Source organism: Cheilinus undulatus, linkage group 1, assembly GCF_018320785.1.
Source record: "Cheilinus undulatus linkage group 1, ASM1832078v1, whole genome shotgun sequence".
In the NCBI taxonomy this organism is placed as follows: domain Eukaryota; kingdom Metazoa; phylum Chordata; class Actinopteri; order Labriformes; family Labridae; genus Cheilinus; species Cheilinus undulatus.
In genome coordinates, this window is record NC_054865.1 from 14557689 (window position 1) to 14570473 (window position 12785).

At 40.0% G+C, this 12785-nt stretch overlaps 1 protein-coding gene across 4 annotated transcripts in view; it reads right to left on the reverse strand.

Moving 5' to 3' along the window:
• Positions 1-12785, reverse strand: part of LOC121514167 (A-kinase anchor protein 13) — a 227232-nt gene that overhangs the window by 144246 nt on the left and 70201 nt on the right. For all 4 annotated transcript variants that reach the window (XM_041794284.1, XM_041794292.1, XM_041794277.1 and 1 more), the window contains exon 6: positions 3831-4014. In XM_041794284.1, the coding sequence (XP_041650218.1) occupies positions 3831-4014 (184 nt within the window). The remainder of the gene's footprint in view (positions 1-3830; positions 4015-12785) is intronic.

Sequence of the window (12785 nt, forward strand, 5' to 3'; positions counted from 1 at the left end):
CACATGCATGACGGACTTTCTCGCCCCACAGGAAAGGAACAACTTCTATTAAGTACTGTGTTGATGTTTCGTCTGTTTGATCAGTTTAGCAGGTAATCAAACTCTTTAGTGGCGGTGTTACAGAGTTAAGTAGCGAGTAAATGTTAAAAAGTTCCAGACTCTTTGGCAAGTCAACGAGCATGTGTTTCTTCTCCTCCTAGTAGTAAAATACACCCTACACTGCCTCACTTCAAGACCACTCCTAGCTGATAAGCTCTCAAAGAAAACTGCTCTCCCTCAGCTGCATTACTTCTCAGTGTTGGAGCTATAAGTATGTGGAGTGTTTTTGTCCATAAAGATAGTGCTGTAAAGGGGAGACACCTCCCTGTAAGGCTGATCTGTTTGCGTAATGTTGGGTGGATTGTTTTAGCTGCGAGGCCCGGCTGCTGAGGTCACCGGCCAGGCAGCGAGTGACTTCACTTTTCATGAGGGAAATGTAATTACCAACACATAAAGACTGAGCTGTAAGCTGTAAAGCACATATGGTAATGAGCGGGCTCCTTAAGTGGTAGTTGTCTTTCAGCTTGTGGCATCTTCATTTTGAGTTAAGTGAAAACTATTCTGCAGCGGATAAGTAGAGTGCTTAAAAGACATAAAAAGAAGCCATTTCCATTTTAAGCTGCGTCTCAGGCCATTTGCCAAAACCATTTTTTTCACTTTGGTTTAATGTTTCACTATAAAACCTTGAAAGAATTTGACCTCACTTGTCACTCAGGCATTATTAGGGATAATACCTGACAAGAGCAAATAAAAAACATACATCCTCGTGTCATCACACTCGGTAGATACAACACTGCAGTGTCTGTGTGCACAAAGCAAATACTGAGAGATGTTGTGGAGGCGTTCAATAGGTCAGAAGACACAGACTTGGTAACCGAGGCTTTTGTTTTGTGGAGCTGCTATCTCTCTGGATCTCTCTGAAACAATAGTGACAGCACACAACTTTTCAATTTGCCTCCAACAATCCCGCTGCAGCTGAAAAAGCTAACCTCGGCTGCTCTGGGCTTTGTGGTGATGTTCTTTGGATTCCTCTTTTGTTCGGTGACGATAGCAGACAAACACGGCTCCCTGAAAGGAACCATGCTATCTGACCTCTGATATATTGACATGAGGCTGTTTGTACTGAGAAGAGGGCAATGTTCACTGAAACTGAGAGCTTGGATCACTGTCACATACTGTGCTCATGCTGATTTTCAGAGATTTGTCTGCTCTTATGTTTTATTGTTTAGTTTTTAGCTAAAACTAAAATAACTTGCATTAGCTCTGACCTTTAACCGTACAATTAAAACAGCCCTGAGACATTTAAATTGCTGAAAATTTCAGGCTGACTGTGGCTGAATTCTTCCTGAGTTTGTTGTTTACAAATGTAACTTAGAGGAGCCAGTGGTGGCTTACAGGGCTTAAGCCCTGAATATTTTCTATCCAAGACTGTTAAAATGTTTTGTTTCTCAGGCTGGAGGATGCTACCAGAAATCATATCTTCATATTTTCTAACCAAACAGCCAAACACAATATATTATTATGTTTTTCTGTAAATTAAGAAAAGTTGTTGTCATAATAGGCTGTACATACCAGGTAGAGAAGGGGTGCCCACACTCTTCGCCAGTTTCGCCCACTTTTTCAAAAATTCAAACATATTGTACAATTAAGGCTATGCTCTGAGTGACCCTGCAACATTTGAAAATTAAAAGCAATAAATTGCCTTATAATGGGTGTCTGACAGCATGCTCCTTGTACAGCTCATCTATCTGGTGAGCCAAAGGCAAGTCGTGCTCCATCCATCTACATTGCCTACTGAAATGAGGAGTCTTTTCGTTAAAACTGAACTCCACAAGGTGTAGGTATTCTGCAAAAACCAAAGATTTATGTTGGTGGATAAATTTTACATGTCGTTAGAGGAAATCTGTAAGTGCCAGTTTGTGCTTCCTGTTGACGTGAGCTACACGCAGAGTAATTTGGGAACCCGATACAGCGCGGGGCTGGAAAGTGTTGCCACTTCAAAAACATATTTTATCCTTCAATATTTCATCCACAAAAATAAAACCTTGGTTTGCTGTATAGTACCTACACCTTGTTGAGTTCAATTTTAACTGAAAACCTAAATTTGAAAACAAAGTAGACAACAGAGGTGGGCAGAGCACAACACTCCGTCAGCTCACCAGACAGAAGGAATCAGTGGGGCCATACTGAAGAGTTCTACTTTTGCTGTCGTATCAATGTCATTGAATCTTTCCTAATAACATAAAAGCTTTTTAGATAAAGTACACTAAATAAAATAATAGTTCTCCATTTAGAATAGACATTTCCAAAAGATTGTATTGTGATCAGCAAGTCTATTACTCTTAGTTACTTGCAAACAATCTTTTTACTGAGCGGCAGGCCTGAAAGCTATTTTCTTTATTAGCATCAACATAAAATATATCGATATGAACAATACTGTCATACCCTTTATCTCATTTGAACATACTTCAATATGAGTGTTAGAGAAATTTATGAAGAAATAGAGGATAATAAACAGACCCTGCTGATCACATCAAGGAACTTGTGCTGAGTAAATAAAATCTTTTGTTACTTCTAAGACTGAAAAAAAGGCACAGTTAAAAAGATACTGTTCAAAATCAACAATTTCTGCTTTTTCATAAATAAATCTACATTTACAAACACCAATTTTTTTATTGTTTTTTTAAAAACCTGATACCAGTTCTAATTTTCGACAACAAATTTTTAGCCTCCTTGTTATGTATCTAGAACAATACTATAGTTTCAGTACAAAGACAACACTTTGAGAACAATTACATGTTAAAAATTATATTAGCTGTAAAGGATTTTTTTTAAATAAACTGTATCATTTTTAGCCAATATTGTAAATAGCTTTGTTAGTATTTTAAAACTACATAAGCATTTTAAAAGGCTTCAAAGCCATGCATATAGCTGAAAAATATTCAGGGGAGAAATTCCTCAGATCATGCCAAGTTTCATCTAAGTCCTGAATATTTTACACTTCTGACTATTGACCTGTATTGGGTGGAGAGTTTCAGGAAGCAAACCAACTAAAGCATGGCACAGAAGTGGAGAGCAAAGGAACAAAGTCCACTATATCAGGGATTCCCAAACTTTTAAGCCTATGACCCCCAAAATAACGGCGTCAGAGATCGGGGACCCCACCTTCCCTTGAGGGGGAACAAAGGGCACGATGTTGCACTGCATGAAGCATCTTGTACAAAACTTGCATTTCAGGCAGTTTTATAACATTTACTTATATTGAAGCAAAAATATCACTTGATAACTATGATTTCATTTTAAATTGAACTTATCTTAACAATATTTTTTGCAATAAATAAATTTTACTATTTTAAATCATATTAGATTTTTCTTTGTTTTTTTGGACAGCATCCTGCGACCCCCCTTCAGAGTTTCACGACCCCCCTGAGGGTCCCCACTCCCACTCTGGGAACCACTGCACTATATAATGCTTTAATAGTGGAGAAGAACATACTAGTGAACAGAAAACATCACCAAGTATTTGAATAATGAGCAGAGATAAAGTGCCTTCAGTCTGTTTTGCAATGGTAGCACTATGTAAACATTACCATCCCCAAACATTTCCTGCTGCCCTCTCACATTAGCTCACCCTAACTTAAAAAATTTACAACAAAGCTGGTAAGAGAAAGTTTAGGGGGACATTTTAGCTGTTCATGCTCGTAGTTCATGCCAAAAACTTCAGGATGTTTTCAGGAGTTTTGTACATATGTGACAATGGTTTGTCATTGTAGTTACAGTTATGTTCTTACTCTGTTAGAAGCTTGAGAAGGTGGTCATGTCCTCGCTGCGCAGCAATGGCACAGGGGGTGTGGCCTTGTCTGTTAGCCAGTCGTAAGGCCTCCTTAGCTCCTGATCGCTGCAGCAGGAAGTGTGTTACTCGATAAAGACCTCTCCGTGCTGAGAAATGGAGCAGAGTCTCCTGTGGATCCAGATCTGAAATAGAGGGAGAGAACATGTAATGAAAAATAAAGTTGAGTAAAAGTTACACAAAGCAAAGACAGAAGAATGGAGAAGTTCAGGCAGCCTATTTGTGGTGCAGCAGCCGACATACCATCACTTCCTGCAGCCTGGCAACACCATAGTGTAGCAAAATTAAACCAGTTTAACTTTTAGTGCATCTAGTTTACTGGGGTCTTGTTATTGTTTTCCTATATTGTTGTTTTGTCTGAAAAATGTATTTTTCTGCTCAGTGTGGAAAAAACACTGTTAACAACAAAGCAACCACAGAAAAGATGACAATAAAGCAACATGTGGTAAGACCAATGTCACCATTGCATTTCATGAGAAGAATACAGCACTCATTTTTAATTAAAGGTCATTATTGAGCCCATATATCAATCACACCAATAATAGCATCATCAAAAACAGTACCCCCCACACATCCACACAGTAATGGAGATGCATGGAGACACACACTCAGACTGTGCGTTTAATTGCAATTTCATTATTATTGCAATAGGAGTATTAAGTGCAATAAATGCACTTTAATACAATTAAATTATCCCAACAATTAAGAAAATGTATGCAGTTTAATTTGTTATGTGAACAAACCACAGCATGTGTAAACCTGAGTATGACATCCATGCTTTCAAACCATTTTAATAAAGTCACAAGAAGTTCATGCTATGTGCTGCAGGCCCTCAAATATTAACTGGTGGCAATACATTTTTTGAACGAATGCACACCTTTTTTTTAGTATTTTTGGATATAGGAGGGAAATAAAATAGAGAAATGAAATGATGCTACCAAAGCCAGCATTAGAGGTAGAGGTAGAGGTGTTAAAGGGACAGGTTGGTATAGGTGGAGTCAATGAGGGTGCAGTAGCGTTTGCATGTTTTGATTTTCACTTTACATTAATGACATTGTTAAAACAATATGAAAATGTCAAATCTGTAGCTGTGCTGATGATTCAATTTCATATATTCATGCAATTTCATACAGTCCACTTCTCTTGCAGCTGCAACATGATTTTAAGTCAACAAGCTCTAATGGATCTAAAACTAACACAACTCCACAAAAACTGGGTTTTCTCCAGACAGATTGTGGCCCCTTATTGATGCTACTTAAACAAACATGGTCAGCGACTCAAGTATTTGGGTGTTTGGCTAGCTCATGACTTGTCTTTTAAATAATTAATTTCAAATTTAATTGGAAATATAAGGTATCCACTTGGATTTCTTAAGTGGAAAAAGTCTTGCTCAACACTGAAAAACAAAAAAAGAGATTGTTGAGGCTACAATTCTGTCTGTTTTGGATTATGGAGACACTCTTTATACACATGCAACTGTTTCTGTGTTGAAGCAGTTGGATGCTGTATATCACAGCGCCCCTGGCTTTTTTTTTTTTCCTTAAGGGGTAGATTTTGCATTCATCATAGTGACTTGTATCACTCAGGCCCCGTCCACACAGAAATGAATTCAGGTGTATACACAAAAGTTTTTTGTCGGATGAGCGTTTCATCCACACGGAAACTGAGTTTTGGGTGACTGTAAACGATACTTTTTGAAATGGGTGCCAGGGTGCATTAATCCATAAATGACTACCATTTCGTCTCCGTGTGGACGGCCAACCACATCTTTCTTGAAATGATTACGTCAAATATAGCGTAGCTCTCTTAAGACACCTGCACGGGTCTGGCCAAAACAACAATGGCACAGGGATTACAGGGTTGTGTTCGTGCTGCAGAAGCTACTGAGCTTGTTATGGCTTTTACAGCAAAATCTGATGCTCCTTCACCACCAGCGAGAACAACAAATGGTCCTGGAAAACAGCATACAGCAGATGTTCTTAGATCCACCAAGGAGAACATCCAGAAGAGCAACCAGAGAAGCTTTTGGGCAAGACCCAGAAGAATGAACAGCTGGTTGGACAATTTTGTCAATGGCGTTGTTCCGGACGATGAATGGAGGAAGAACTTTCGCATGTCCAGAGCCTCTGTGGTTGCCCTGAGTGAAGAACTTTACACAAATACAAAAGGGCATACGACAAACATGAGGGCACCAATCGATCCACTGACAAAGGTTGTGGTAACACTATACTACCTTAGCAACGAGGGAAGGCTACGGAAGACTGCTAACGCCTTCAGCGTGTCTAGACAAGCTGCGTCCATCGTTGTAAGACAGACATGTAGGGCGATCGCCATTCACCTGGGTCCAAAATACATTAGGCATCCTTTCACGGAGGCCAAGGCCAGGGATCTGGTTGTGGGCTTCCATCATGCTCATGGCATGCACAGTATTGTGTTTATTTACAGAGCACTCATTGGTAAACTCCCTCCTTATCTGACTACTCTCCTGTTTATAAACTTCTCAAGCCATACAACCAGATCTCTAATTTGGATCACTTTGAAACACCAAGGTTTAGTACTGAGTGGGGTAAGACTGCTTTTAGTGTTGCTGCACCTATTATGTGGAACCATTTCCAAATGATGGCGGGGTTGCCTTCTCTGGTATTATACAGCGTTTTGATTGTGTTTGTATTTATTCAATCTGTATTTTTCTGTTATCTTTAATAGTACTGCAACAGGACACCACTAGAAAAGAGGCCTAAGTCTAAGTAGATTCTCCCTGCTAAAATAAAGTAGAGATAAATAAATAACAATGTCTAACTGTGTGTATATGCTCTCGCTGTGTAGTACTCCCTTGCACTTCTGCAACACTGTAATGCAAGTAAAGTAATAGACAGGGATGAAAATGTTATGACACTGCAGAATTAACATTTACGTATGCCTTATGGTGTGATGATGGCAGTGTTTATTCCTGGGCTGTTGTAGAAATGCACATGTGAAAAGCACGACAGAAACAGTTCTTTTATCACATATTACATCATTAGTACAATTTTTAACACTTTCATTGCACAACCCACATTTCCCTCGTGTTATTCAGAAGAGATGTAACGGTGTTGTTAATTCTGAAGTATTGTGGTGACCGAAGCTTGTCCTAGCTGTCACTGACATGTGATGGTTTCACATAGGTCTTCAGGGCATAAAGTGCAGGGAAGGGGTTATCAACTTCATTTTCACAAGGGCCAGCTTTTTTCCAATGCTGTGGGGGCAACATTGAAATAAACTGAAAAATATACTTAGCACAAAAAGTAAGGGAAATTTGTGTTTGGTAGATTATTTGTTTGTTGTAACAATGCTTCTTGGCAATAAATCTTATACCGTTGGAAAGCCTTTTTATTACCTTTTTAAATGGTGCCATGTTTGTAAGGAACATGCGTTTGTGGGATGAGCAGCAGAGCTGAGTATGTGGGTTGCGCCCATAAAAATTTTGCCAAATGCCAAACAGCTTATTTTGCTGTTGCTATTGACTCTTGTTTTGAGCTTCTGGTACCCCAAGGTGCTGCCAATCAGGCACCTAACTTGCAGCACCTGTGAGCATGGGCCCCACTACAGTGGTCAGTAGGTGTCTGCTCCGAGAATCGGCATGCAACGTTTGACTGATCTGGATAGGGGCCGTGCGATAGGGCAACTTCAAGCTGGTGTTCCGCAAAACCAAGTGGCAGCATTGTTTAGAGTGAGCCCTATACCATCTCCAAACTGAAGGCCAAGTTCCATATAATGGGGGATGTCAGAGACAGGCCGCGAAGTGGGCGTCCTAAGAATTCGACACCCAAAGAAGACTGTTTCCTCACCCTGTCAGGACTTAGGTACAGTATGCTTGTGGAAAAGAACAGGGAATTAAGTTATAACGTTAAACAAATAATACTTCATTAAAAATGAGAAAAACACAAAGATTAGAAGACAAAAAAACTTTGTGAAGTCAAAAAGGTGTTTGAAAACTCTCCACTTCAGCATCCAGATGTCTTATAATGCAGAGTCAGTACACTGCACCCAGAAACCTCAGGTACATCCAACCAGCTGCTCTGTGGTCATTTATAACAGCAGAAACTACAGCAGGAAGATAAAAAGTCGACAGTATAAATGCTGAGTCCACACTCCTCTGGATGGAGTGATTTTTCACTGTTGTTACAATGATCATGTTAAACTTTTTCATTTTTACTCTCTGTGAATAGATTATTTATTCCACAAGCATCCAAGTACAAATGCCAACAACAACTAGGTCATTGTTTTTCAGTCCGGCAGACATGCAGGTCTATTGTGAAACTTTAATGCATTATTTTTCAGATGTTTTCACTTTTGCAGTGAAATAAAATCATTTCTAAAAGACAAAAAATCTGATTAAAACAGCCACAGTTACCTAACTCTCTGCTGTGAGCATGAAACAACCACAGGGCAAGACAATGCCGGTTGTGTGTTTTCTGATGATGAGAGGTTTCACTCCATTTAGCGGGGACCAGTCTGAACCAGCCTGTCCCAATGAACCCAGAGCCAACTGGTCAAATTTAACGCTCCGATTGGCCGAGCTGGGCTGGACTGGAATGTGAGGTGCCAAACAGTGCAGGAAATGCTTTAATGCTGGGTTTGGCTGCCACAACATCCGGGGAAATGTTGTACATTGGCATCTGGGACATCCATGTAGTTACAGCTATTTGGTGCGGTACATGAATCACCAACATGGAGCAGCTGAAGAGTGGATCGGGTCACCATGAGCAGCTGAAACACTTCACTGCTCTTTGGTGGAGATCCAAATAGCAGGCATTTAGTCAGCTTCACCGGCCTCAGACATGGGGCCACAGTCATTACTTTCAACGTTCATTAATCTGTGTATTACTTATGATTGAGAACTTAAAAGAAGGAAAGTAGCAAAAATTAAAAACTGGGAAGCTTTCAGCTATATATGCTTAGAGTTTTAAACTTTTCTAGCAACATGCATGGAAGTGGGGCCAATTACTCTGGTTTGGAGTGAAATACTGTTTAATAAAAGGTGCACTGAGGCACCCAACAAGGTACCCGAAAAATTAATGCTGCCAGTTTTAGCGATCATATGATTGTCTCTCTAGTGATGTTTTCACACAGGCAAACCTCCTGAAAATTTCCCAAAAGAACCGAGTGATGTGCTTTTGAATGTAAATGACCATTTTTTCAGCCCTACTTTACCTAGACTAGTCTAGCAATAATTCAACGTGAAGTTGGGGTAAACTGATCAATGAACAGAGCAGGAAAAACTCTGGAAAACTCACTGTGAGTGCGTGGATGGGATGATGTTTGTATTATGCCACCAGTGGGTGTTCTGTGCAATTGTCATGCACAAAAAAATGAACTTCATACCCTTTTCTGCTTACCAGTATGTTCTTTTTAAATCATTAATTGATTCAATGAATACCTTGAAACTGTGGATTATAGAGACACTAACAGTACCTGACAGTGCCATCTTTTATTTTACCTGCAAGTTTTTTATGCAATGCCTAATGTTTATGTATGCACATTTTTATAAGTTCCTGACAATTCAATAGGATAACAGAGAAGGTTTTCCTGAAATTTACGAGAAACTTTCAGGAGTGCATATGTGGAAAAAAAAAAAAAAAAAAACCTTATTTAAAAGAAAAAGCTGCTTTATTTCTAGTTTTCATCTATGATGTACAGCAGTAAAATAAGCAAGACAAGGCAACTATTTTTAGAGTGCCATTCATTTATACAGCAATTTAAGTGTTTTACAGGGCTAAAAACCTGGTATTTAGACATCTAGAAAAACAATCTCCATCCATCCATCCAAAAGTTACATCCCTTAGTAAGTTTTGTATCCAAACCAAACTCTTAAAGATGCACCAAGAAGCCCATTTTTGAGGATTTATTCAGTAACAACAACCTGAGCATTTTGGTACAAGTTATCACTTGTTGCTAAATAAATTTCAGTTAGCTCCCTGGTGTGTGGACCTTTATTGCTCCTTTATGATTTAAAACATCGAGAGCATCTAAAGACATGAAACTGGGCAAAAACAAGACATTAGAATACAATACATAGATTACAAGATCAAAATTCATTAATATAATTTCACTGAGGTCCACAGTAGCATGAATCTGAACATAAGGATGCAACAAGCTTTATGCTAGAAAGGAGGAGGCTGGGGTGGAGGAGGTTAAGCTTTGCCAGCAGCAGCGTGGTGCATCAGCATTAATGCAAGCAGGGATAGTGAGTAGGTCATATTTAAATGCACCGCTGTGTTAAGAAAGAGCTGTGATTGGCTGTGGGACCTGGGACGTGATAATTGGGATCAGCTGGCCACCAGCTGATCACAGCTGGGTGTTTGACCATGACTGTGTCCTGCATGGACCAATGCTGAGCTTCATTCTGTGTGAAATGTTCTTCAGCACTGGAGTTATTTGACAGTGTTGATCCACCAGTGTTAGTTCAACTTTGTAAAGAGTCAACTGATCCAAGCTCTGCCCACTGAGATTTCAAATCTGGAGGAATGAGTTGGCGGAGTTTTCCATCATGCCCTTGGGCAGTGTGTTAATTGTGCTTAAGTGTTTTGTTGTGTTTGGATGTTACCATACAGTGATCCCTACTGGGGTTCTTCTGGACATGTTTCTGGTGGATTGTTGTTTTTTGATGTGAGATACATTCGCACCATGAGTGAAGTTATCTGCTGAGTTAGGGTTCCCATCTGTGACTTCAAACTTGAGAAGTGTAGAAACTAAATCTGCCTCACTCTGCTCAGTTCTGTCAGTAAGGGGGGTAAACCTGTCCCAAAGGACATGAGGATTTAGAGGACAAGATTGGTACTTTGAGACAAGCCCATTCAGTGCTTTGTATTCTAAGCAAGCATATGAGCATGATAAGCTAACATATTCAAAATAAAGTAAGTTAACACTCAAAAACAGAGTAGAATGAAGTTTAAATTACTTAATCCCATCTCTTTTCTACTTTTTAAAAACTACAACACAAATATCTGTCCCATACTCTTAGTCTATAAAAAACTCCATACTGCCAGTAAGACTGATGGGTAAAGAGGACTGTAAGCTATGTATCAGTATTTGTTGGCTCCTATTGATAATTTACCTAAAGGTATTGATTGACAAACCATAGGTGGCAGATAATCTAAGGCTTAATGCTGAAACCTGTTAAATGTCAGTAAATTATTTGTGTGTTGATCACTGTTCTGCCAGTAGGAGTGAATTTTCCACAGGAGAAATAAATGTCTTGCCACAGTGAGATCAGTGACTGCTGGGTGTCCACAACATGAAGGATGACGGAGATAAAGCACCGTCACCTCCACCTGTAGACTGCTGCAATCCATCAGCTGACACAACTGATAAATGCGGAGCAGAGTAGCACTTCTCTTCCCTCCCTGCAGTTCACCGCAGCTGAACGTCTTGTATTGAAGCGGTGACATATTGTGAAGCAGAGCCTATTAGAGCAGACATCACTCACCGCGGCGGGAAGCTGCCTTCAACATCAACAATGTAACAACTGACTTCAATGCAAAAGAGCCTGTGTGAGAAAGAGTGTCCATCTCTGAGAAGCTGAACACTTTCCACAACAATAACAAGCAGATCTTGTCTAATCAGCAGGGAGGTCATTACTGAAAATTTGATTTGATGACTTTTCCTTTTCAGGCTTCAAACAATAATGAATAAAACATTTTAAAGAATGTGTGCAAACTCTCAATCTCCACTCCACACATAAGGAGTCTTAATTTTTGTCAAATTTCCAGCTGGTTCTGTTGGTTTGCTCTAATATCCAAGTCAGAGTTAAACCATAAGCTATTATCTAAACAATAGCCAGAGGCAGAGGCTGCGCTCTGACTGCTCCCAAAAGTCTTGTTTATGCTGCTTCACAGAGAGCCATTATTTTGCAGAGTTTATCATCCACATCAGCTCGTTTGGCTTCCTTTAACTGATTAAAGTCATCACAGTCAATGGCTTGAGAAAATTGGCACTTCAATTTTAATAAAAAAAAAACCTGTAGGTTTGTCTGCTCTGACAGAGCACTTTCTCACAGCTCAAACTGCTGTTTGGCCCGAGGCTGCAGCACAGAAATGTATTATTGCTGTGTGTTTATATTATTGCCTGAGTCAAATGAAGTCCGCAGACACGTTGTTATGCTCATATCGCTCTTTCATTATGAGCTACCATCTAAAAAGCATGATTTTCTATGTTTTATGCACAAACTGTGAATGGCTAAGAGGTAGTGATTAAAGAACAAGTCTTAAAGATACATACCGTTAGCTGTTTTAATATTACCTGACATGCCTGATTGACTGCTCCATGCATTCATTGCACTGATATATTTCTCATTAATCTGGGATACCTCCCCTAAAAATATTTGGGAAGGGTAGGACTTTTCAAAAAATTCTCATAAGGTGATTGGACAAATGTCCTGTCCATCACAATCATGACAGGCCAATCAGAGGGACAAGACAAAATGAGGTAGTCAGGCATGCACAGCTGAATTTGAAAACTGAGCCCTACAGGCCATCGCTGCCATAATATATGAACAAGAAACACCAAGGGGAGAGTTTCTTGCCAAAGCCAGTTGAGAGACATGCAAAATCATCTTCTCTGTCAAGACAAGTTTTTTTAATGTAGCTCTTCCCTCTTGCTTTCTTAAAGAAATGTTGTCGGCCCCACGGGGCTGGGATCCCACTTCAGCCGGCGTGCGCCGGCCCTCACTTTCATTGCGCCACAGGGTTTACGGTCACCCTCTGACTCGCGCGTGCATTAAACTCCTTGGCCCATGTTTCAAGACAGGTTGGGTGGGTTGCCGACATCGCCGCAGACACCTGACACCTGTTGTACGTGGGCCGGTCCCCGCCCTGGCAACGCAAGTGCTCAGGGGAGGCTTAAAATGCCACTATAC